General features: G+C 52.3%; 1 protein-coding gene across 1 annotated transcript in view; it reads left to right on the top strand.

Annotated features, from left to right (window-relative positions):
• The first annotated feature begins 968 nt into the window (after nt 1-968).
• The window catches only part of LOC132249526 (E3 ubiquitin-protein ligase TRIM11-like), a 103,270-nt gene continuing 83,102 nt past the window's right edge, over nt 969-21,136 (top strand). The window contains exons 1-2 of the mRNA XM_059724846.1: nt 969-1,262; nt 2,075-2,231. Of these exons, the coding sequence (XP_059580829.1) occupies nt 969-1,262; nt 2,075-2,231 (451 nt within the window). The remainder of the gene's footprint in view (nt 1,263-2,074; nt 2,232-21,136) is intronic.

The following is a 21,136-nucleotide window of genomic DNA, read 5'->3' on the forward strand; positions in this document are numbered from 1 at the left end:
ACCCCTTCCTTGCCACTCTTCCAGGGGAGTACAGGCCACTGCTCCTGGCCTGGATGACATACTTTACCTCCCATAAAATGGGCCACACTCTGCAAGCTGGAGCCATGTTTGCTCCCAGAGCTGCTGCAGTTCCTGCACACACTGAAGCCCATGTCTCTGTCTTTCCCAGTTGTCCCAGGGGTCTGGGCACCGCAGCAGGATTTCCATCACATCAGTGTTTCGGTTTCTGTGAGATTCTTCTAGAAGTTCTCTAAAACCTAAAAGCCTCCTATCACGATGGGCATCACTGAGCCAGAGGAGGACTGGTGCAGAGCCCTTCCTGCGGTGCCCTGGGGCAGGGCAGGCTGGGCACTCTGCATTACCCTGCCCTGCGGGGAACGGGAGCCCTGTGCTCTTTCACCCGCGGTGCCCCCGCATGAAGGGAAAGGGGTTCTGGAGTTTGCTGTTCCCCATCCCAGGGCCAAGGGGGAGGCGGTTCTTGTTGCCCTGCCCTGGGCCCATGGACAGGGGCTTCAAGGCTCCCCAGCCTGGGGCAGCTCTCACAGAGGCAGAGGTAATGTTTTGTGGGACTGGTGCAGGAACTTTCCCGAAGCCCTGCAGTTTCTTCCTCTTCTGTACATTGGATTATGTTCTGTGTATTTCCTGACTCTTGCGGGGTCATTTAAGCAGCTGACACTTTCCACACCCTAAGAAGGGAACAAGGCAATGGCAGGAAAGCCTGACTCCTGTGTAAAGAGTTTCTGCTGGTGATGGGGGATCTCTTTTGGGGCCCTCCCCATGCATCTGGGTTTTACTCAGTGTCCTGTGGCCTTTACAAGTGTCCCAGATCCAAGTGTACCAACCCTTTTGGCTTTGGGTAAAAATATTTTATGCAATCCTTTCTAGATCATGCATCGCTATGTGTAAAGGATGTAATATATATCTGGTGACAGTATATCTAATGACAAAGGGCAGCACACACTGACTTCATGCCCACTGAAAGGTTGAAAGTGGAGATCGCAGCTCACACTTATTTTTACTACTTGTTCTTGAAGAACAAGGTAAAGCAAGAGAGAGAGCAAATCCAGTCTGAGTGCGAGAAGCTGCGTCACTTTGTGAGCGAGGAGGAGCAGCGGCTTCTGCAGAGACTGGAGGAGGAGGAGAGGGAGACTCTGTGGAGCCTGGAGGCGAACGTAGCCCAACTCTCCCGGCAAAGCTCCTCTCTGCGCACGCTGATCTCGGAGATAGAGAAGAGCCGGCAGACACCTGCTGAGCTGCTGAAGGTGAGCGTGTGCTGCTGATCCGGCCCCTCAATGCTGCTGCCGTCTGGCACAAAGCAGCCCTCGGCCTGGACCCCAGAACTGGGGGAAACCGAGCCAAGACTCAGACAAGAGTTTCCATCATCCTAGAGGTCTACAAGGTTGTACTGGCAGGAAATTTTGATTTCGGAGAAGTGTCAAGGGCTGTACTGTAAGTTCATGTGCCCCCGCACTGAACCCAGCACATCCCCAGATGAGGCACCACATTAGTTGGACCTGGCTTGCCCAATGTCTATGTAGATTGGGTGCTTCAGTGGGGCTTTCCTGGAGCTTATCTCTAATAGTTGATTGAATGAGCGTTATAGTAAAGCACCAAAATGCCTTGCTGAAGTGCATGATCTATACAGATGCAGTGGAGTGAGGTTGAAATAATGTGCTGCTTCTTGCAGTAAAGTACAGGGTTTTTTGGATTTTTTTCTCATTTCTGTCAGCCGCCAAAATGGACAAGACATCACATCTGGAGGTAGCCATGCAAATGTTCAGAGCAATGTAATGCTGAGACAGGTGACGGTAAAGAAATAGTTCATCACCCCTTGGCCGCATCCAAGTGCACCAGGCAGAGCCAGACTTAGAGATTTTCAGACAGTGAAAAAATGGATGCACATAGAAAAGACAAGTCATAAACTCAGTGAACGTTGGTACAGATGGTTTCACCCAGGAAGGAAATATTCACTATTACCCTCATCTTTCCCTTTCTAGGATGTGAAAAGGACCTTGGACAGGTGCTGTATCCTCCCCTTCCCCCTCCCACTACATTCCTGTTTGGGCTGTGGCAGGAACACCTCCCTGGAAGAGCTGGGCTGAGCGATGATGGGGGATATGTTCCACTTAGGAGCAAGGATGTGAAGCTTGAGGAAGCAAAAGCTGTTTCCACAGAGCTGAAGACCCCGTGCAGCGTCCCAGGGATGATGGAAATGCTAAGGAAATTCAGAGGTACATCGCAGCACATGTCAGGGTCATTGGCAAGAGCCGTGCGGAGTGCACTGGGGGATGTGGCACACACAGCACAGGGGATGTGACTGCCGTGTTGGCAGAGAGCCTCTGCAGTCCTGCAGTGGTCTCCTCAGCCCATGTCCAAGGGTCTCTGGATCAGCAGAGGGAAAAGTCCCATTGTAATTTCCAGGCACGGCATGGCTGGGTCACTCCAGAGGGGACAGGGGAAGTTGGAAACAGGGAAATGGTCAACCTGGTGGATCCCTGTTCCTGCTGTGGGAGAGAGGAGGTAATGCCAGGATCAGGGCTGGACAGCAAAGTGCTGGTGCTCTGAGATTATCCTCTTCCATGTGCCCCAGGCCCAGTTGCAGTCACTTGATCTCCTGGTTAAATCTCTGGGTTAATCTCTAGGATCCCATGTCTGTCAAATCAAGGTCAAGGGCTGAAGGGAAATCTGGGTCTCTGCATGCAATGGGGAAGGTCTTGTGGAGTCCAACAGCCTGCAGTCCCTGGGCCCTGCAGTGTGGTGCAGCCTGCTGTAGCCAAGGGAGCTGAGCACCACCACAGGAGTCCCCTTAGTGCCATCCTGCCCATTCCCAGGGCTGTGCACAGGACCCGAGTGCAGGCGGATGAGACAGGAAGAGGCTGTTACCTGCTCTCCATTGCCAGCTCCTTTCCAGCTATGTTTGCCCCTACAGCAGGATCCTCTGGGCTTCCTCTTCCAGCCCATCTCTCCCTGCCTGCTGCTTGCTACTCCACGCACCCTGGAGCTTTCTGCCTTGCACACACTCCCTGCCCTGGATGCAGCTCAGTCCCTGCCCTGCCACTTCCTTTGAATTCAGATGCTAGGGAACCTAACTTGTCTCCTGCCTCAGGCATCTCTTACTCAGGCCTTCAGGCTTTCAGTCCCAATGTCTGCCATGTCAGCTCTGGCTCCAAGAAGAGGCAGAACAGTCCCTTCCCTGAGGCAGCAGGAAGGGCAGGTGGCCCAGACATCAGCCTTAGCCAGGCGTTGGCTTGCCCTGGGAGTGCAGACAGGCGCCTGCATCCCCCAGCCCCCTCCAGGCAGCAACGAACACAGACCCAGCTGGCAGGTCCCAGCCTGGTCTCTGCAGCTGTTTCCTGCCCATGATGGTGCAAAGCAGCAGCCAGTGCAGTCCTGCCCACACAGAGCTGCAGCCCAGAGCTGGTTTCACCCAGGACTGGGTTTGGGAGAGACAATGCATTCGTTTTTAAATGGGCTTTGATGACCCAGCTCAGTCTGTGGTGTGGATCAGCCCTGAGGCTTTCCTGAATGGGACAGGCTTGGCAGAGAAATCTGGGATGTCTCACTTATCTTGCCCAGAGCTGTCACCTTCCCCATGTGTGTAAGACAAGCCTGGAGTCAGGCTGAGTGTGGGGAGGGCCTGTCCTGGGCCAGTCTGCATCCAGAGTGGGGTGTGAGAGCTCCAGCCCCGCGGGGACCCCCCAGCCCTGCCTGGATGAATGATTGCTGGGAGTGAGGACAGGGGACAGTGGAGGCTCTCCTTGGGGCCTGGGCCAAGCTCTGGGGGCTCTGTGTGGTAGGAGCAGGTGCGCACAGATCTCAAGCCCCTGGAGGACACTGGGGAGGGGAGGAGAGGGGAGGGGAGGTCAGACTGGAGCTGTCCAGACCCTAGAGCATGAATGGAAGAGGCTCTGCAATGAAACCCAGCACACCCCACTCCTTAAATGCACAGAATCACAGTCATAGCAAGAATGACCAGAAGGGACCAGTAAGATGACCGATTCTGGTCCCCTGCCATGGGCAGGAGGGAATTGGGCTCAAATGAGCTCCACAAAGTGCTTGTTCAACCTCCTCTTGAACACCTCCAGGGATGGCAACGGTACAACCTCTGCTGGGAGTGTGCTCCACGTTGTAGTTACCTTTATGAAAAAGATTTTTTTCTTTATGTCTCTCCTAAATTTTTCTCGACTACCTTCTGCCTATTGGACCTTGCCCTCCCAAGGGGTGCCTTGCATGAACAATCCCAGCCTGTCACCATCCCTTGTGGGTCACATGAGCCTGGACAAGACTGACCATGGGGAGGGCCTGCACTGGGCCAGTCTGCACCCAGATCAGGGTGCGAGATCTCTCACCCTGCAGGGATCCCCCAGCCTGCCCTGATCCTGCCTGGTTGTTGAGAGTGAGCAGGGGCTGCGGGGTGGGGGGTGGAGAGCACAGATGCTCCCTGGGGATGTGAGCCGGTCCTTGCCAGCACTGTATATGCTGGGGGTGCCTGGGCATGGCTGTAGGGGAGTTGTGCAGCTCACAACAGGGGACAAACCCCTCTGGGAGGAGAAGTAGGCCTGGACCCGTCTCTGTTTTCAGCCTGGGTGTTGGGTGGGAGCAGGGACTGATGTCCTCAAGTGGGAAAATGTCACAGCAGGTCTGGGGACAGAGCAGAGGGGAAGGTGCATTCACACTAGTGCTCTGAACAGACCCCACCCCAGGCTGCTCATCTTCCCCAGCCTGCCCTTGCACAAGTGCTGCACGAGTGTCCTGTGGTTTCCCAGGGCTGCATTTCCACAGGCCCCAAGAGGCCCCAGAGCCCAGGTCCTGTTGGGAGCCATTGGGATTTCTGCTCCTAGATCACTGCGTTTTGTTTGGAAACTGCATCGGGATGTGCAGCTTCTGGCACAATGGAGGCTGGCCAGTGCGGCACCTGGGCCCACGGGACTGGGGTTGTGCAGTGCTCTGGGGGCAGACGGCCCCGGTCCCAGCAGTGTCCCAGGTCCTGTGTACACGGGGTGTCCTTGTCCCAGTGCAGTTCCTCCGGTGGAGACCCCTAGAGCAGACACACAGTTGTGGGGGGGGGGGGGGGCTGGGATGTGTCTCTTGTGCAGCTGAGCCCATAGGGACGGGGCAGTCTGTGGGGAAATGCCCCCTCCCCACTCAACTGCCCTCGGCCCAGAGCACAGAGACCCCCGGGCCCTGCCCCCTGCTCCCCCTGCCAGCCCTTCCCCCGGGCAGGCTGCTCTGCTGGGCCCCTCTGCTCTCTGCTGTCTCCCAGCCCATCCCCCTCCCTGCAGCCTCCCTGCTTGCCCCTCCTCACCCCCTTCCCAACAGTGCCCGCGACACCAGCTCAGGGGTTTGGAGCCCACTCCTCTTGCCCCCCCAGGCAGAGCAGCCCCGCTGGGTGTGGGGGAGGGGCAGGGCACAGACCTGCTGGGATGACATCATTGCAAACCCCTCTCTTACCCTGGGCCTGCCCTTCCTCCATCCCTCCATCCCATGTCCCTACCCCCCGTGGCTCCAGCACCCAGGCCAGGAATGCCCCAGGGATGAAGGGGTGGTGGGGACATCCTGCTTTCCTGTTCTCCCCATTTCCTGTTCTTCCCATTTCCCCGCGGGGCGACGGTGGTTTCCCAGCAGAGACCAACCCACGAGTCCTGGGACGCAGTGAATTCCCCATTATCTTGGGGACTTGCCTGCCCCAGCCCTGACCTATGACTCTCTCCCCAGTGGATGTGACTCTGGACCCAGGGACAGCAAATCCCTGACTTGTTGTGTCTGAGGATTGGAAATGTGTGAGATATAGAAGCACCCGACAGGATCTGCCTGACACCCCGGAGAGATTTGACACTTACCCAGAAGTCCCGGGCAAGAAGGGGTTCATAGGCGGGAGGCGCTACTGGGAGGTGGAGGTGGGAAACTAGACAGGCTGGGCCCTGGGCGTGTGCAGGGAGTCTGTGCGCAGGAAGGGGGAGGTCACACTGACACCTGGCCATGGATACTGGGCCGTGTGGCTACAGGACGGGGGATACAAGGCCCTCACCCCCCCCCCCCCCCCATGTGCGTGCGGCCCAGGCGGGTGGGGGTTTTCCTGGACTACGAGGGGGGCGAGGTCTCATTTTACAACGTGACCGACAGGTCCCATCTCTTCACTTTCACTGACACCTTCTCCGGGACCCTGAGCCCATATTTCTATCCTGGTGCCAATGCTGGGGGCACCAACGCGGCTCCCCTGACCCTGTGCCCGGTCCCAGCCCAGCCCTGAGGGAATCCCTGTCCCTGCCATGACCCGCGGGGGGCACAGACTGTCCCCTCCCCGCGCCCCGACTGCCACCCCTCGGTGCCCCCGGGGTGGGGGCAGGGCTGGGGTCTCCATCACAGGAGCTGCTCCAGCCTGGACCCTGCTGCTGCCCTGGCCCAGGGCTCGTCTCCCGATCCCCACACGTACAGCACCCCCCTGGGAGGGACTGGCTCCAAACTCTCATCCTTCACTTCCAGATCCCTGCAGTCCCTCGGGGGCTTTACTTGGTTACTTTGTTCACCTCTCTCAGCACTGCCTCGCTTTCCCCTCTCTCCCCTCCCTCCATTCCCTTTTCTATTTAAAATAAACACGTCTGCATCGCACACCTGCTGTCTGCACGTCATTTCTTACCCTCTGATGAGTGAGCACTTGCTCCTGAAAGCTGATGCATCTGGGATCCAGTGAGTCTGATGGTGCTTGTGGCAGAAATGCCACCATCTGTGTCTCCCTCCAGAAATCTGTCCCAGTCAGCTTGGGACACTGGGGTCGAGTTCCTGAGGGAGGGGGGACTTTCCTCCCTGCCTACGTGACAAAAGCCTGGTGCTGAGGGTGTGGTCACTCTGGTCACCTGAGCGGGGGAGGGAAAAGCCCCTGCTCCTCTGACCAGGTAACCAGTCATGCTTTTTAAATTGGTTGGTTAGTTGCCAACACTGCTGGATTCTATTGGACTGGGCTGCTGAGGTCAGAAAGGCGATATAAGGGCCTGGTCCAAGAAGAAGTGGGGGAGAAGCCATTTTGCCAGCATGGCACAAGCATCAGGACACGGGGACAGAATCTGATCCCTCTGAAGCCCTCTCTCTCTGGAAATCTCCGAGCCATTTCTCTACCATCTTCTGGATGATACTTGTAAGTGTTTCTAGAGAGCTAGTCAGCTCCCAGTGATGCATTTGCCTATCAAACGGCTACCTCAGCCAGACTGTTTTGCTCAGTGGTAATCCCTTGATAGTGCTCTACCTCTTACCCTATTCTAACCCTACCCTTTGTAACCAATAAAGTTCTCCTTTGTGACTGGCACGAGAGACTTATTGACAGGCGGGTTTAATTATGCCTAGGAGGCCCCTTAGTTCTGAGAACTAAAGGAGACTATCCTTTTTGGCCCCCAACTTGGGGAGGAGCCCCAAGTGCTTGGATTGGGGTGAGTACCTGTAGGAATATTAGGCCTGTGTTTCCCCGAGGACACAGAACCTAGAAGGTCCCCTCTCGGGGTGGTGGCAGCACGTTACTTCTGGACTCTGCGGTGGGACTTGAAAGATGGTCTGCCAGGTCTTAGGTGCCCCTGGGGAGGCACGTGGAGTCCGGCAGGTGAACGGGCATAGGTAGGTGGGATGGTCAACGAAGGAGCTCCTCCTATTGGCCCACCACAGATGTGGCCAGGAGAAGCCCTGATCACCTGATGATGGACTTCCATGGTCTGGGGGACGTGCTGAGGGAGATAGGAACACAGGTGGTAGTCTCCTCTGTCCTACCAGTGAGTGGATGCAGAAGACGACATGAGACCTGCATCAGAGAGACCAACTGGTGGCTTTGGGAATGGTGTCTCGAGGCAGGCTTTGGCTTCCTAGACAATGACCCGCACATCACGATGAGAGACATGCTCGGGTGGGATGGGCTTCACCTTTCCCCAAAGTAAGCATGTGTGCTCTTCTAGGTTGGTGCATCTCCTCCGGTGGGCTTTAAACTAGGCTCATTGGGGGATGGGTAAGATGAGGGCGGAGGAAGCCTTGAACCAAAGAACCATGAGATACCCACAAGGACAGCCCAGCCTAGACTGACGATGAGCAGAACAAATACCCAGGTAAGCAACAGGGGCCTGAGTAGTACTGAGATTAGGAGGCCAGTGCACACATCTTCAGGAGGCCTCAAATGCCTCTACACAAATGCTCATACTATGGGGAACAAGCAGGAGGAACTTGCCCTCCTGCTAGCTGACACCAAGCCAGACATAGTGGGGCTCACAGAAACATGGTGAGACCCAACACACGACTGGGCAGTGAATATCAAGGGCTATAGGCTGTGTCACAGGGAGAGACAAACAGGAGACCCCAAAGCCCAAGGGGAGGGGCCTGGGGCCAGGAAATGGGGGAAGAGCAGTAAAAACAAAAGTAAAAAAAGAAAACTTACCCACAGCAGGACCTGAGGCAAAATAGGAACGACGGGGAAAGCCTGCGCGGGTTATTAGCCACGCTTTCATTCAGCTGCGGCTGGCGGGTGACATCAACAGCAATTACCAGCCGGCAGAAACAAAAAGAATGGCACACAGAGAGGCAGGGGGTCGGACACTGGGAGGACCCCCAGCTGGTGGAGTCAGCTGGAAGGATGGGGCAGAGCAAGAGGCAACGATCGCTAGCAGAGGAGAAGCCGACACCTCAGGCAGCAAGGGAAAGGCCGTCAGCGGCAGTAAAGGCAAACCGGCACTAGGAGCAGGAGCTCTGGTTGTGGGCAAGGCAGAAAATAAGGAAGGAACCTGGATAATCCCCGGGACCAGTAGGTTCCACGGAGAAGGAGGAAACGCTGATCCTCCTTACAGCATCCAAACAGGTGGGACGGTGGAGGGACCCGGGGCATGCGGAGAGACGCTGCAAGGGGAGGGGCAATATTGTGAAGACCCAGAGAGAGGGATACAGAGCTGTGGAATCCCAGAAGGAAGGCTGCAGAGGGGTGAAGACCCGGAAAGAGGGCAGCCTTATTGTGAAGTCCCGGAGAGAAGACTGCAGGGCTGGAGAATCCAAAAGGGAAGGCTGCAAAGTGGTGAAGACCCGGAAAGAGGGCAGCCTTATTGCGAAGTCCCGGAGAGAGGGCTGCAGGGCTGGAGAATCCCAAAGGGAAGGCTGCAAAGTGGTGAAGACCCGGAGAGAGGGCAGCCTTATTGTGAAGTCCTGGAGAGAGGGCTGCAGGGCTGTGGATTCCCAGAGAGAGGGCTGCAGGATTAAGAAGATCCAGAGAGAGGGTGACAACATTGGAAGGCCCCGAGGGACAGCAACCATAGCCAGGGTGGCAGGGACTGGGCCATAGGGCTAGGCGAACCAGAAAGGACCCTATTGGTCATATAGGAGTGCAGAGGGGCTATTGGGTCCACAAGGAGGCACGGTGTTGGTGGTGGTTTTCTTGTGTTTGTTGTTTCTTTTCTTTGGCTAGAGAGAGTATTTTGTGTTTCCCCATACCGGAAGGTGTTGAGGAAGGGTGAGATAAGAAAAGCGGGAAGAGGAGCCAAACGCTTGTTGTTTGAGAGAGGCTCGTGGAGTACAAGATCGGCTGCAGGATCAACAGTGACCCTCCAGGCTGGGTATAGGGCGAGGTAGAAGGGAGGTGGAGCCTCGTGGAAGACCGCTGAAGGAGCAGGTGGCTAACGAGGGTAACTGCACAGTACTAAGCCCCCCCCCCCCCCCACTGAAGGAGATTCAAAGTCATGGCAGGAGAGAAGGGGGCAATCTGCAGCGTGTGTGAAGACCTCCCTGTAAGACCACCTGCAGCGGCAGGGCGGATCCCGGTGAGCACCCGAACTAGAGAAGCATGGAACAAGATGTTCGAGGGCAAGCGGGCACAGGCTGTATAGGAGGGACAGGACAGGGAGGAATAGTGGGGGTGTGGGCTCGACGTCAATGAGGAATACACATCCTCAGTGAGTAGCACAAGGTCAGAGGAGGGGCACACTGAAGTGCTCTGGGTTAGAATACAAGCAAGTTGAGGGCAAAGGGACTTAATGGTGGGGATCTACTACAGACCACCCAACCAGAGGGAAGAGCTAGACCAGGAATTCTTAAGTCAGCTCACGGAGGTAGTTAGGTCAAAAGATGTGGTCATCATGGGGGACCTGAACTTTCCAGACACCTGCTGGGAAGAGCAGTCAGCCAGGTCTGACCACTCACGTAGGTCCTAGCTGAGATACAGGACCTCCATCTAACCCAGAAGGTGCACAGCTCCACCAGGGGAGACATCTATTGGATCTGGTGCTGGCCACAGGCGACGACCTTGTGGGCGGGCTGCGGGTGCTCAACCACCTGGGCAACAGTGATCATCGCCTGCTGGAATTCACCATCCAGCGCAAGGTGGCAAAAGGCAGCAACAAGGCAGCAGCCCTGGACTTCAGGAGGGCGGATTTCAATGAGGTAAGAAGAATAGTTGGGGAAGTACTGAGGTCCCGGATGGGAGGGGAGTCGGGTGTCCAAGAGGAGTGGTTGATTCTTAAGGAGACGATCCTCCATGTCCAAAGGGAGGTTAACCCAACAAGGGTCAAAGGGGGCAAGAGGGCGCGAAAGCCCCCCTGGCTCACCAAAAGCATACAGGAACGTCTCCTTGCTAAAAGAGAAGTGTACACCCAATTGCAGGGAGGGGCCATCACCAGGGAAGACTACACCTCGGGTGCTCGGGGCTGTAGGGGGGCGGTCAGGAAGGCCAAGGTGGACATGGGACTGGAACTAGCTACCAGGATTAAGGACAACAAGAAGTCCTTTTTTAAATACATAGGGGGCAAAAAGAAGGTACCAGGTAACGTGGGGCCCCTGCAAGACACACTAGGAAATCTGCTCGTCGCACCAGATGACAAGGCTAACCTATTTAACGATTTCTTTGCCACCGTTTTCCTCAACAGGAACCAGATCAGCCCGTCCGCCAGGACCCCCTCAGGCCCCGGGGGAGGCGCAGCCAGGCCCAGGGTCAGTGAGGATCTAGTCAGGGAACTTCTGGAGGGACTGGACATATTTAAATCGGCTGTTCCTGACGATCTCCACCCCAGAGTGCTGAGGGAATTAGCAGAGGTCATTGCGGGACCCCTGGCACGGCTTTACGAGCACTCATGGTGCTCTGGCGAGGTGCCAGAGGACTGGAAAAGGGCCAATGTGGTTCTCATTTTCAAAAAAGGGAGGAAGGAGGACCCAGGGAACTATAGGCCAGTTAGTCTTACCTTGATCCTAGGTAAGCTTTTTGAGACAGTTATCCTGGAGCATGTCCGCGAGGAGCAAGCAGGGGAGATCATGCTTAGGGGCAACCAACACGGGTTCATTAGAGGCAGGTCCTGTCAGACCAACCTGGTGGCCTTCTACGACCAGGTCACAAAATCCGTAGACTCAGGGGTAGCAGTGGACTTAGTCTTTCTGGACTTCAGGAAGGCCTTTGACACTGTCTCTCACCCCATTCTCATTAAAAAACTACGGGACTGTGGCATCGACACCTACACAGTCAGATGGGTCACTAACTGGCTGGAGGGCCGCATCCAGAGAGTGGTGGTGGACAGGTCTTATTTGACCTGGAGGGCTGTGGGCAGTGGGGTTCCCCAGAGCTCGGTCCTTAGACCCGCACTGTTCAACATCTTCATCAGTGACTTGGACGAGGGGGTAAAAAGCACCCTGTTCAAATTTGCTGATGACACTAAGATGTGGGGGGATGTGGGCACGTTAGAAGGGAGGAATAGGCTGCAATTGGACCTAGACAGGTTACAGGGGTGGGTGGATGAGAACAAGATGGGTTTCAACACTGACAAGTGCAAGGTGCTGCACCTGGGGAGGAAGAACCAGCAGCAGAGCTACAGGCTGGGGAACTCCCTTCTCGTCAGTGCAGAGGCAGAAAAGGATCTTGGAGTCATTATTGATGCCAAAATGAACCTGGGCCGACAGTGTTGGGACGCGGTCAGGAAGGCCAAATGCACATTGTCGTGCATCCACAAATGCATCACAAGCAGTTACAAAGAGACGATCCTCCCCCTCTATGCAGCACTGGTCAGGCTGCAGCTGGAGTACTGTGTCCAGTTCTGGGCGCCGCTCTTCAAGAGGGGTGTGGACAGCATTGAGAGGGTCCAGAGGAGGGGCACTCGCATGATCGGGGGGCAGCAGGGCAGGCCCTACGAGGAGAGGCTGTGGGACCTGAACCTGTTCAGCCTCCACAAGAGAAGGCTGAGGGGGGATCTGGTGGCCATTTACAAACTAGTCAGGGGGACCAGCAGGCATTGGGGGAGTCCCTGTTCCCCCGAGCACTACCAGGAGTGACTAGAAATACCGGTCACAAGCTGGCAGAGGGTAGATTCAGACTAGACATCAGGAGGCGCTACTTCACAGTCAGGGTGGCTAGGACCTGGAACCAACTTCCAAGCGAAGTGGTGCTGGCTCCTACCCTGGGGGTCTTTAAGAGGAGGTGAGACAAACACCTTTCCTGGGTCGTTTGACCCCAGTGCTCTTTCCTGCCACGGCAGGGGGTTGGAATAGATGATCTGCTCAGGTCCCTTCCGACCCGACGAACTATGAAACTATGAAACTATGAAACCAAGCAGAAAAAACAACGTAGATCTGGCAAAATGGACCGGAGCTCTGCTTGTGAAATGATTGTATTGTATTCTCAGTGGCTTTAACACACATGGAGCCAAGGCACTTGGTAAAACACACAGCACTCATCAATGCAGGTGCTAAAGCTGAGGTTTCTTTCCCACGCTTGCTTCAGTGACCCCCTTTTGGTGAAGCTCTTTGGTGTTCAAGCATGCTTTCTCTTCCTTCCACAAGCCCTTGGTGTGGCCTGTGAGTGAAGACCACCTGCTTGGAGAATACACACATTTTTCAGGGTTAAGGAGTGGATTGGCTTCTCTTTCTCGGCTTCAGTGTCCCAGTGCATTGCTGAAGGTGCTGTGATGTTGCTTTCTTTTCCAACCAAGAAGAGAAAAGCTTCCAAAGCTAAGTTAGCATCTGTGATCACAACCTTTCCCAGTCAGTGTTTTTTCTATATGTTTGCCTGTCGCATGGGTGAGGGAAGTGAGAAGAGACCAGAGGTGATCCCTGGCTCTGATAAAAGCAGGGCCCTGAGGGGAAAGCAGCCTCAGCTAGTGAGCATGCAGCTGAGGACAACAGGAGGGGGAATCCCGCTAGAGAAGCCCTAACCCTGCATGTCAGAGAGGGCCCTGGGAGTGAGCAACCAGGAAAGTAGACCCACCAGCCCTGTCTGAGGGGCAGAAAGGGGTGTCATGTGGAAGAAGTCATGCATGTGTTACAGGAGGCCGAGCAAGGGCACCGGCTGTCGTCAGGAGTAGAGTCCTGAGGCCATGGACGGAGCCCCCATCCCACCCACCCTGACTGATCATGCTTGCCACACCTCAGGTGACTTCAAGACAACAGTAGTTAATGGAAAGACATTTATTCTGGGTGTCTACGACAGACCTAGCTGGACTGTATCATTGCACACACAGAGGGGATAGCCTGGTTTTGTTTCTTTCCAGTGTTGGATACACATAACGTTGCCGTCCGGGATGGGGAACAGACCTACTGTTGCTCTACTGGGGGTGTGCTCACCTACCTATACGTGTATATACGTTGCTACAAAGTTACATATTTATAAGTGTTGATGTGCATTAGTACTACTCCATTAGTTAATTGACTTATAAATTAAACCTTAGAATAAATAGTGGTGTATGTATACAGATATAAATATATGTGTGTATGTATGTAACCCCATGCCCGGCGCATTAAGGCTGGGTGATGCGCCAGTTTTTAGGTCCTCAGGGTGCCAGTAGCCCCGGAGCCCTGCAGGAAGACAACCAATTGAGGTGCCCGGTGGAGAGGTGTGCCCCTCGCCCTTCCCACACAGGAAGTCACTCTGAACCTTATGAGCACACTACTCTTTATTATACACAACCAATTTAAATAAGAGAAAAAGGAAAAAGGAAAAAAAAAGATTATAACAATAGTTTGATAACAAAACTATTGACCTGGATACAATTGCAACTACAGATTAGGTGGATAATGAAGTGGCCCCACTTGTATTAAAAAACCTGAATAACTGAATACCCCTTGTTATAAGCCTTTAAAACAGTTCCCCCCTCACCCCCCACCTCATAACCCAATTGATTTCCTCCTGGTCACAATCGATGTCCCGTCGCACAGCCGTAACTGTGACCCACCACTGGATGCGGAGGCGAGACGTCTGCTGCTCCGGGAGCGGGGCTCTTTCAAGCAGCCCTGGTAAAGCAGCAAAACAGCCAGTGGAAAGGAAAACTACTGCAGACAAAACTAGTGCTCCCTTCGTTTCCTCTGCTGGCAGGGTGTTCTCTTAAGCAGTTTCCTTCTGAAAAATACACTTACTGGCAAGCACAAGTGACTAGATGTCCCCTTCCCCTCTATACTCCCAGCTCACTCCCTCTCAGGGCTGCGCCCCACCCACAGACAGGGGTTTCCCTCTGCAGGTCTCTGACGCTGCTGCTTGAGCCTTCCCAGCACGGGTTTCATACTGTCCTCAGCCCAGCATCCCAGCCAGACACACACACAGAGTCCAGTCATTGGACACTGTAAGGGCCCTGCTGCTTCTCCCAGCGAGGCTACCAGCCTTGCTTACCAACCCCTCCCATGTTCCCTTCCCACTCCTTCCCTGGCACCTGCATCCCTGGGTGCACAGCTCCAAACCCGGAGGGGAATCAGCTTCTCACGGGATGTCACAGTCTCTCCCCCATCCTGATGCCCTCCAGGCAAGTTTCAGCATGGACTCCCTCGGCGTTGGCTGAGTGCGCCAACCCTCACTGGGGTGGGATCTGCTCCTGCCCCACTCGTGATGCTCCCTGCGCGTTCCCTTCTTCCGCTTTTATGACTCAGTAGCCGTCAATCAGATCCCCCCAGTTTGCAATGTGGGCTCTGCTCACAATTTAAACATGCCAAGAAGAAGCATGCACTGTGCACTGCATACCCTCCTGTCTGGTAGGGCTTGTGCACCCCCTGCAAAATGTTGCCACCCCTTTCTTGCAGATCCCTTAAGCACAGATCACCTACTCAGCTTGCAGACAGGCAACATTTGCAGCTGTTACATGTGAATATTTGAATATAAATTCATATGTATCTATTGTAAATAATAAATATTGCAAATAGTTACCTGTTCTGTCAGAGTCCTGCTACAGGACCTTGTACACCCCCTCCTCCTTTGTCTTCTTTTTTTTTCAGTGTGCTTTCACTTTCCTCTGTCGTGTTTCTCTCACAAAGTGGTTTCTGTCTTTTCCCTTAAGCACAAAACTTTATTCTCTAAAACAGCTCCTAGCATTTATGAACCCTGAGAAGAGATTGTCTCCCAGATAAGAAGTCACGGCAGGCTGTCCTGCGCTGGGCTGCTGCTCCTTTGCTCTTAAGGGCTGTCCCATGCAGCTCTGAAGCCGGGTGTACCAGAGCCAGGAGGATAATTGCAGTGTGGATCCATCCCCAGGGGGATTTTGCATCCCATGCTGTGAGCAGGACCCCGCTCACTCTCACACACCTCTCCCTCCTCCATATGCATCCCTGCTCCAGGGTGAAGAACATGAGGGTTTTGGATGGAACCAGCGCAGCCCATCACTCACCTCCTCGGGTTACCTAAACGGTCTGTTGCTTCCCTCAGGTGAGGACGGTGGAGTTCCCATCGGTTCCCCTTCATGCTCAGACCTGGTTCCAGGTGGTTCCTGGCTAGCGGGTCTTGCCCTTCCACTCAGTGTCAGAGCAATCACCACAGTTGGGGTCAGGAAGGGATTTTACCTCATGCTCAGGTAGATTGGGTGGGTGAGGGTGCTTTTCTCAGGAGTGGGGACACAGCCTGTACCTGTTATCTCTTGAGCACATCTTACCAACATTTATAGAAACAGAGCGTTGGATGTCATGGCTGCCCAGCGTTGCCTTGGCAGGTTCGGGTGCAACGTCTCGTGTTGCATCAGGGTAGACTGTGTGGTTTGGTTAAGAGGTTACATTATGGGTTGTACCGGATGGTTTGGATAGGGATGATTCAGCGTCAGGAAGGGGTTGGACTAGATGTGACCTCTGGACATCCCTTCCAGGCCAGCTGCTCTCTCAGTGAGCCGCTATGACTCTGTGGCTCCACCTCACTCGCTATAAGTTAAACTTCCTGCATCCCCCGTGCACACAGCAGGATTGTGGGGTGGGGGGTGTTCTAGGCCAGGATGTCCCATTGGAATGTGCAGGGCTGCTGCTCTAAGGTTTAACTGGTGCTGAGAGTGAGACTGGGCACCAGTGAGACTACTCAGGTCATCACTCACAAATGTTACTGAGATGTACAACAGCAAAGATTCATTTGTGTTAATAAAGGTAACACTTAGGTAGCGTTGGATTCAAGGGTAAACAGGGCCCGTAGCCAGGCTTCTCTGTTCCCTTGGGGAAGCTTGCTGATTGGATCCTCTGATCCTTTTGGTTGAGCTTCAGAAGAGTTCAGAGTTGCAGGACTTAACCACAATTATAGACTTAACACAGAGTTTTCATATTTGGTTATGCTTTGGAGCTACACCAACCCTTTTCCTTTTCCTGCCATTACATTAGTGCACTGTACCATGGTCTAAAGCACATGCTCAGTTTATGTCGTTACTACATAGGTCAAGCTCATGACATGGCCCACATGTAGGTGACAGGAGGTGGACGATGGTGGTGGAGAGCAGTGATATGGAGAAAACATATGCTAATATTTCACACAGTTTGTTTTCAGTGCTAGGGAAGATGAGATTGCCAGGGAAATGTACAGGATGGAGAAAGGCATTATACATGGGGTGGAAAGCAAAGTACATGTGATAGGGTGTTTGGGAGAAGGGTTTCTTATTGGGCAGGGGTTAGGTAAGGGTGCCCACTGTCGCCAGGACTTTTTGTCTGTGCAATCGAGCCAGTGGCACAGCACATTTGGAAAAATGAAGCAATTTTAGGGGTGATGGTACTGAGGGGAAGGTACATGAAGTGCTTATTGTATATGAATGATGTCATGGTGGTAGTAAGATATGAGAGATCACATGAGTGAGTATTGAGGTACATTATAGGATATGGGAACACAGCGGGAGCATAGAGTAACAAAGGGAAAAGTATGCTTTTGGTGGTAGGGGATTGGGGAGAGTTGAAGACACATGGGTTATGAGTGATTCAGGATGGTTTGAAAGTGTTGGGGGTTGTGATGGACGTGAAGGGAAAGGGGAAATAGCATGGGAGACATTGATGGCACGGGTCAAACAGGTGTTGGGGTTGTGGAGCACTAGGGGCCTTTCTTGGCATGTGTGCCAGAGGCATGGTGGGTGGATCCAGGGGGTGCACAGGTGCACTAGCTTTTACAGCAGTGTTTTTCTTCTAAAGTAGCGGGCATTTTATGCCACACATTTCTGTTTCTTGGCTTGCACCAAGGGTTTTTTCCTGTTGGAGTATGCTCCCCTAGCTTTTTTTAATGAAGAATAACTCACATGGAGGTGGGAGCTGAATGTTTTAAGGCACTTTATATTTGCTTTTGCCTATTGCTTAGTGTGGTTATTATGCAGCATTTTGCAGAGCTTACCTTGCTACAGGTAGCTTTACTAACCTGACTACACCTAGGAGGGTGGCAGGTTCAGGTCATGCCTAGGATTAAACTTTTCACTCTCCTGCTCGGGTTTTCTTTACTCATGGACACAGTCTCTGACTTCTGGGAGTTTTGGCCCCCCTCGGGTCAGTTGAGATTGCAGGCTCTTGGCTCTGGCAGCTGTAACAGTGATCTTTTCTGTGCCCCTTTTCTGGACTGCTAGATTACTTGGTCTTTTAGGGTTGTGCAGACTTTTTATTAGATTTTCCTGTTTTTTCTCTCTAACAACTTTCTAGAATCCTAACATTTTTTCTAGGTTTCACTTAACTTTTAGGGTTTTTTTTTCCTTAACAGATCTTAACCATAACTTCTTTGGGGCTACCGTTTTACAATTCATTCTTATCAGTGGCCCCTTCTTGCCTTGCTTTTTGCAAACAAATTTAGTCATCAAATGTTTCTCTCTTACAGCTGTACAACCCAGCAAGCTTTACTTTAGGACTAAGAAAGTTCCCCCAAAAGACCGTGGGTGACAAATTACACACTACACACAATCCCTTCAAGAAAACTCTTCCTACCCTAAAAAGGAACTTTTAAACTATGCCTCTGCAAAAAACAAAACAAAACGAAACATGCCTTTGATAAGCTTACTCCTTTTCCCTGCTCAGAGTAACTCAAATTAGTTCTGGGCCCTGGTCTCTATTTTCACAGCTGTTCACAGTCTTTACCTCTTCTAGGCTCTTCACTGTTCCTGGAGAGGCATGGCGGGTTGGGGGTGGGAACCAAGTCTCTCCTCTCACTTCTAATCACAAATTCTCTGCTACTGCGTGAACAGATGTCTAGTAACATACCTTCTTTCTTTCTGTGCTACTTTGCTTCTTTTTGTGATACACACGAGATTTGAGTCTCTCTCTCCCATTTCTCTAACTGGTTTTGATTTCTCTGAAGCTATACTGCTTGTACAACACTTTCTCTTACTATGACCTGCACCACTAACTTACACTTTATAAACTCCACAGCAAACACACACCCGCTTTTGTCTTTTTACTGCACAGAAAGCTGTAATTATTTTTTCCCAGGCATTTTAGAGTTCAGGAACCCTGTTCATTCACACAGCCTTTCTAGCAGAGAGATGACTCTCTTTGCTTTCCAGCTTCCTGTTGTAAACACAACAGGAGGTTCTGACTTAAGTCTAAGCGGACTACAGCCCATACTCATGGCCACTACTCTGCCTGGCCTGGACAAACAAAGTCTCCTGGCCAACGGTAACAAACAGCACCTCCTGCACAATACTGACAATTTCAGTTCCTTCCTATATAACTTTACTTTACTACAAGCTTCATCTAACCCCTCTAAAACAAATCACTCTGCATCAACACATTCTCTGATTAGTTAGATTACTACTCTTCTGTCTTGGTGCAGTTGCCAAGTGTTGGACTGGATTTGGACCCAGCACCTGTACCTTTGTTCTGGATGGACACAGCCCTCAGACTGACCACAATACCTGCTAGTCAATAATAGGTGAATTTATTGATACAGAGCAAGGACAAAACAGCAACTATACAGACAATTAAACAATTCTATATCTACTAAACTCAGGGCTATCATCAGGGTTAAGGTACAGATGGCCAGAGTGCACACTTCACTCTGAGGCGCTCTCTCCTAGATGTTAGCAGCCTGAAGATGAAATTTTGAACACTGCAAGCTAAAGTCTGAAGGGCAGTTGCTTTACTTAAAGTTCCCTTGACCCAACCCCAGGCCGTAATACAAGCCACGCTAGACAGACTGCCCTGGGGCCCCTGCAGCGGACCCCCATTCTGTTTAACCCAAGTCACAAAAAAACCACTGAGGTCACCCTGACCCCACACACAAAGAAGAAAAGCCTCTGAACCTGCTGCCATGTTCCTGGGGAAAGGTAAAAGATGGGGTACAATAGCTGAGCCAGCCCAAGAGAACCTAGTACATGCGAGGCGACCCAGGCCAAGACAACCCAGTATGCCGGCTAGGCCTTACCCTGGTAGGATTGGGATGATCAGTCCCCTCCAAATGTGTGTCAAATCCTGCCAACTACATCAAGATGTTAGACCCTGACTCCATGCAGTGTGATTAGGGAAACGACAGTCTAATTACCCATGGATCCTGTGACTCATTAGCCAGAGCAGAGCAGGGAGCAAACACTAGCACACATTGCTCACAACAGCTTAATTTAGGATAGAGACAGCTTTGGGCGAGCTCCTACACCGACAGAATATGGGAAGCAGCAACGAACAATAGTTTTTTCTACATTTATACACTTTGGTTCATGTTTATTAACATTTATTGTACCCTCGCCCCTCCTATGCTCCACCCATTTCTCCTCCCATGTCAAGCTCCACTTCTGTTTACTGTTTGCTTCATTAGCATGGACTTGCCTATGCATGTTCTTCATTTACATGTCTTCTCGCGATGAGCGTATGTCTAAGACCTTGTCTCCTGCTCTTCAGTCAATAGGCAGACTTTGACCAAAACCTGGAAGCTTCTGGAGGCTTCTTCACCAATCACCATTCACCTTGTTGCATATGTTCATTTTGGATTCTGTTACCAATTGTTTTCCACATTCCAGTCTGTTTTTCTGTCTCATGTTGTACCATCTTCCACCTCTTTTGGCCCCTGTATCTTATCTCATTCCTTACTGTAGCTGGTTCACAACACACAGACTCCCACAGATTCACTTGCGGCTTTTTTTTTCTCAGAAAATGGTTGACATAGTTAAAATGGTTACTTAGCATATGCAAATGGCTGGCTTACCGATCATTCTGCCTTGTGGTCAGCAGCTTTGCTAGGCCACAGGTCATGCCTTTTATTCAGCTGCAAATCCAGTGCTCGCTAATAAACCAAATTATTGTCACCCTAACAGGATGCTATTGGGTCTTGTCTTTGGGCAGGGTGTCTGTGTGTGTGTGTGTGTGTGTGGGTGGGTGGGTGGGTGTGGGTGTCTGCGCACACATGTGTGCATACGACAGCTCAAACTCAGAGGCAGAGAGATGCAGATTAAATTAGGGTTAGGCAGCTGGTCAATGAACAGTTCAAATGTTGACAACTGACAAATCAATCTCCATATTTTTTACTGATCAAAGATTATAGCAATTTTACAGAAAATCTACATTTTTGTTGTTTTCTTGACAGAAATGTCATGTCATGTTATGTTATGTTATGATATTTTTTTGAAACATTTCTTAATGGAAAAATGGTACTTTTCTGTGTATCGTGTGGACCTATTGGCAATGTTTTACACTTTTTGGCTGATATCTGACCGGTCAATTGGTTAAACTCTATTTGACTGGTCAAATTCCCAGACCTAGACTGAACACAAACTACACCAGTGTGTTAATGGGACGAGCCGAGAGAGCAGCTTTTGCCTTGGGTGGCCAGTGGTCCGAGCCTGAGGCTGTCTGTGTGTTGGGAAGCCACCAGTGCTTGCGTCATAGCACCCAACCCTGTCACTTGTTGCTTGTGAGAGCCTCCCAGACCCAGCCAGTCTCTGAGGGTGCTTGTACATGATGATGTTACCATGTACATGTGATGAAAATGTCTCTTTGTGTGGCTTAATAGAGTCATACTTTACACATC

This window comes from Alligator mississippiensis, chromosome 1, assembly GCF_030867095.1.
Source record: "Alligator mississippiensis isolate rAllMis1 chromosome 1, rAllMis1, whole genome shotgun sequence".
In the NCBI taxonomy this organism is placed as follows: Eukaryota; Metazoa; Chordata; order Crocodylia; family Alligatoridae; genus Alligator; species Alligator mississippiensis.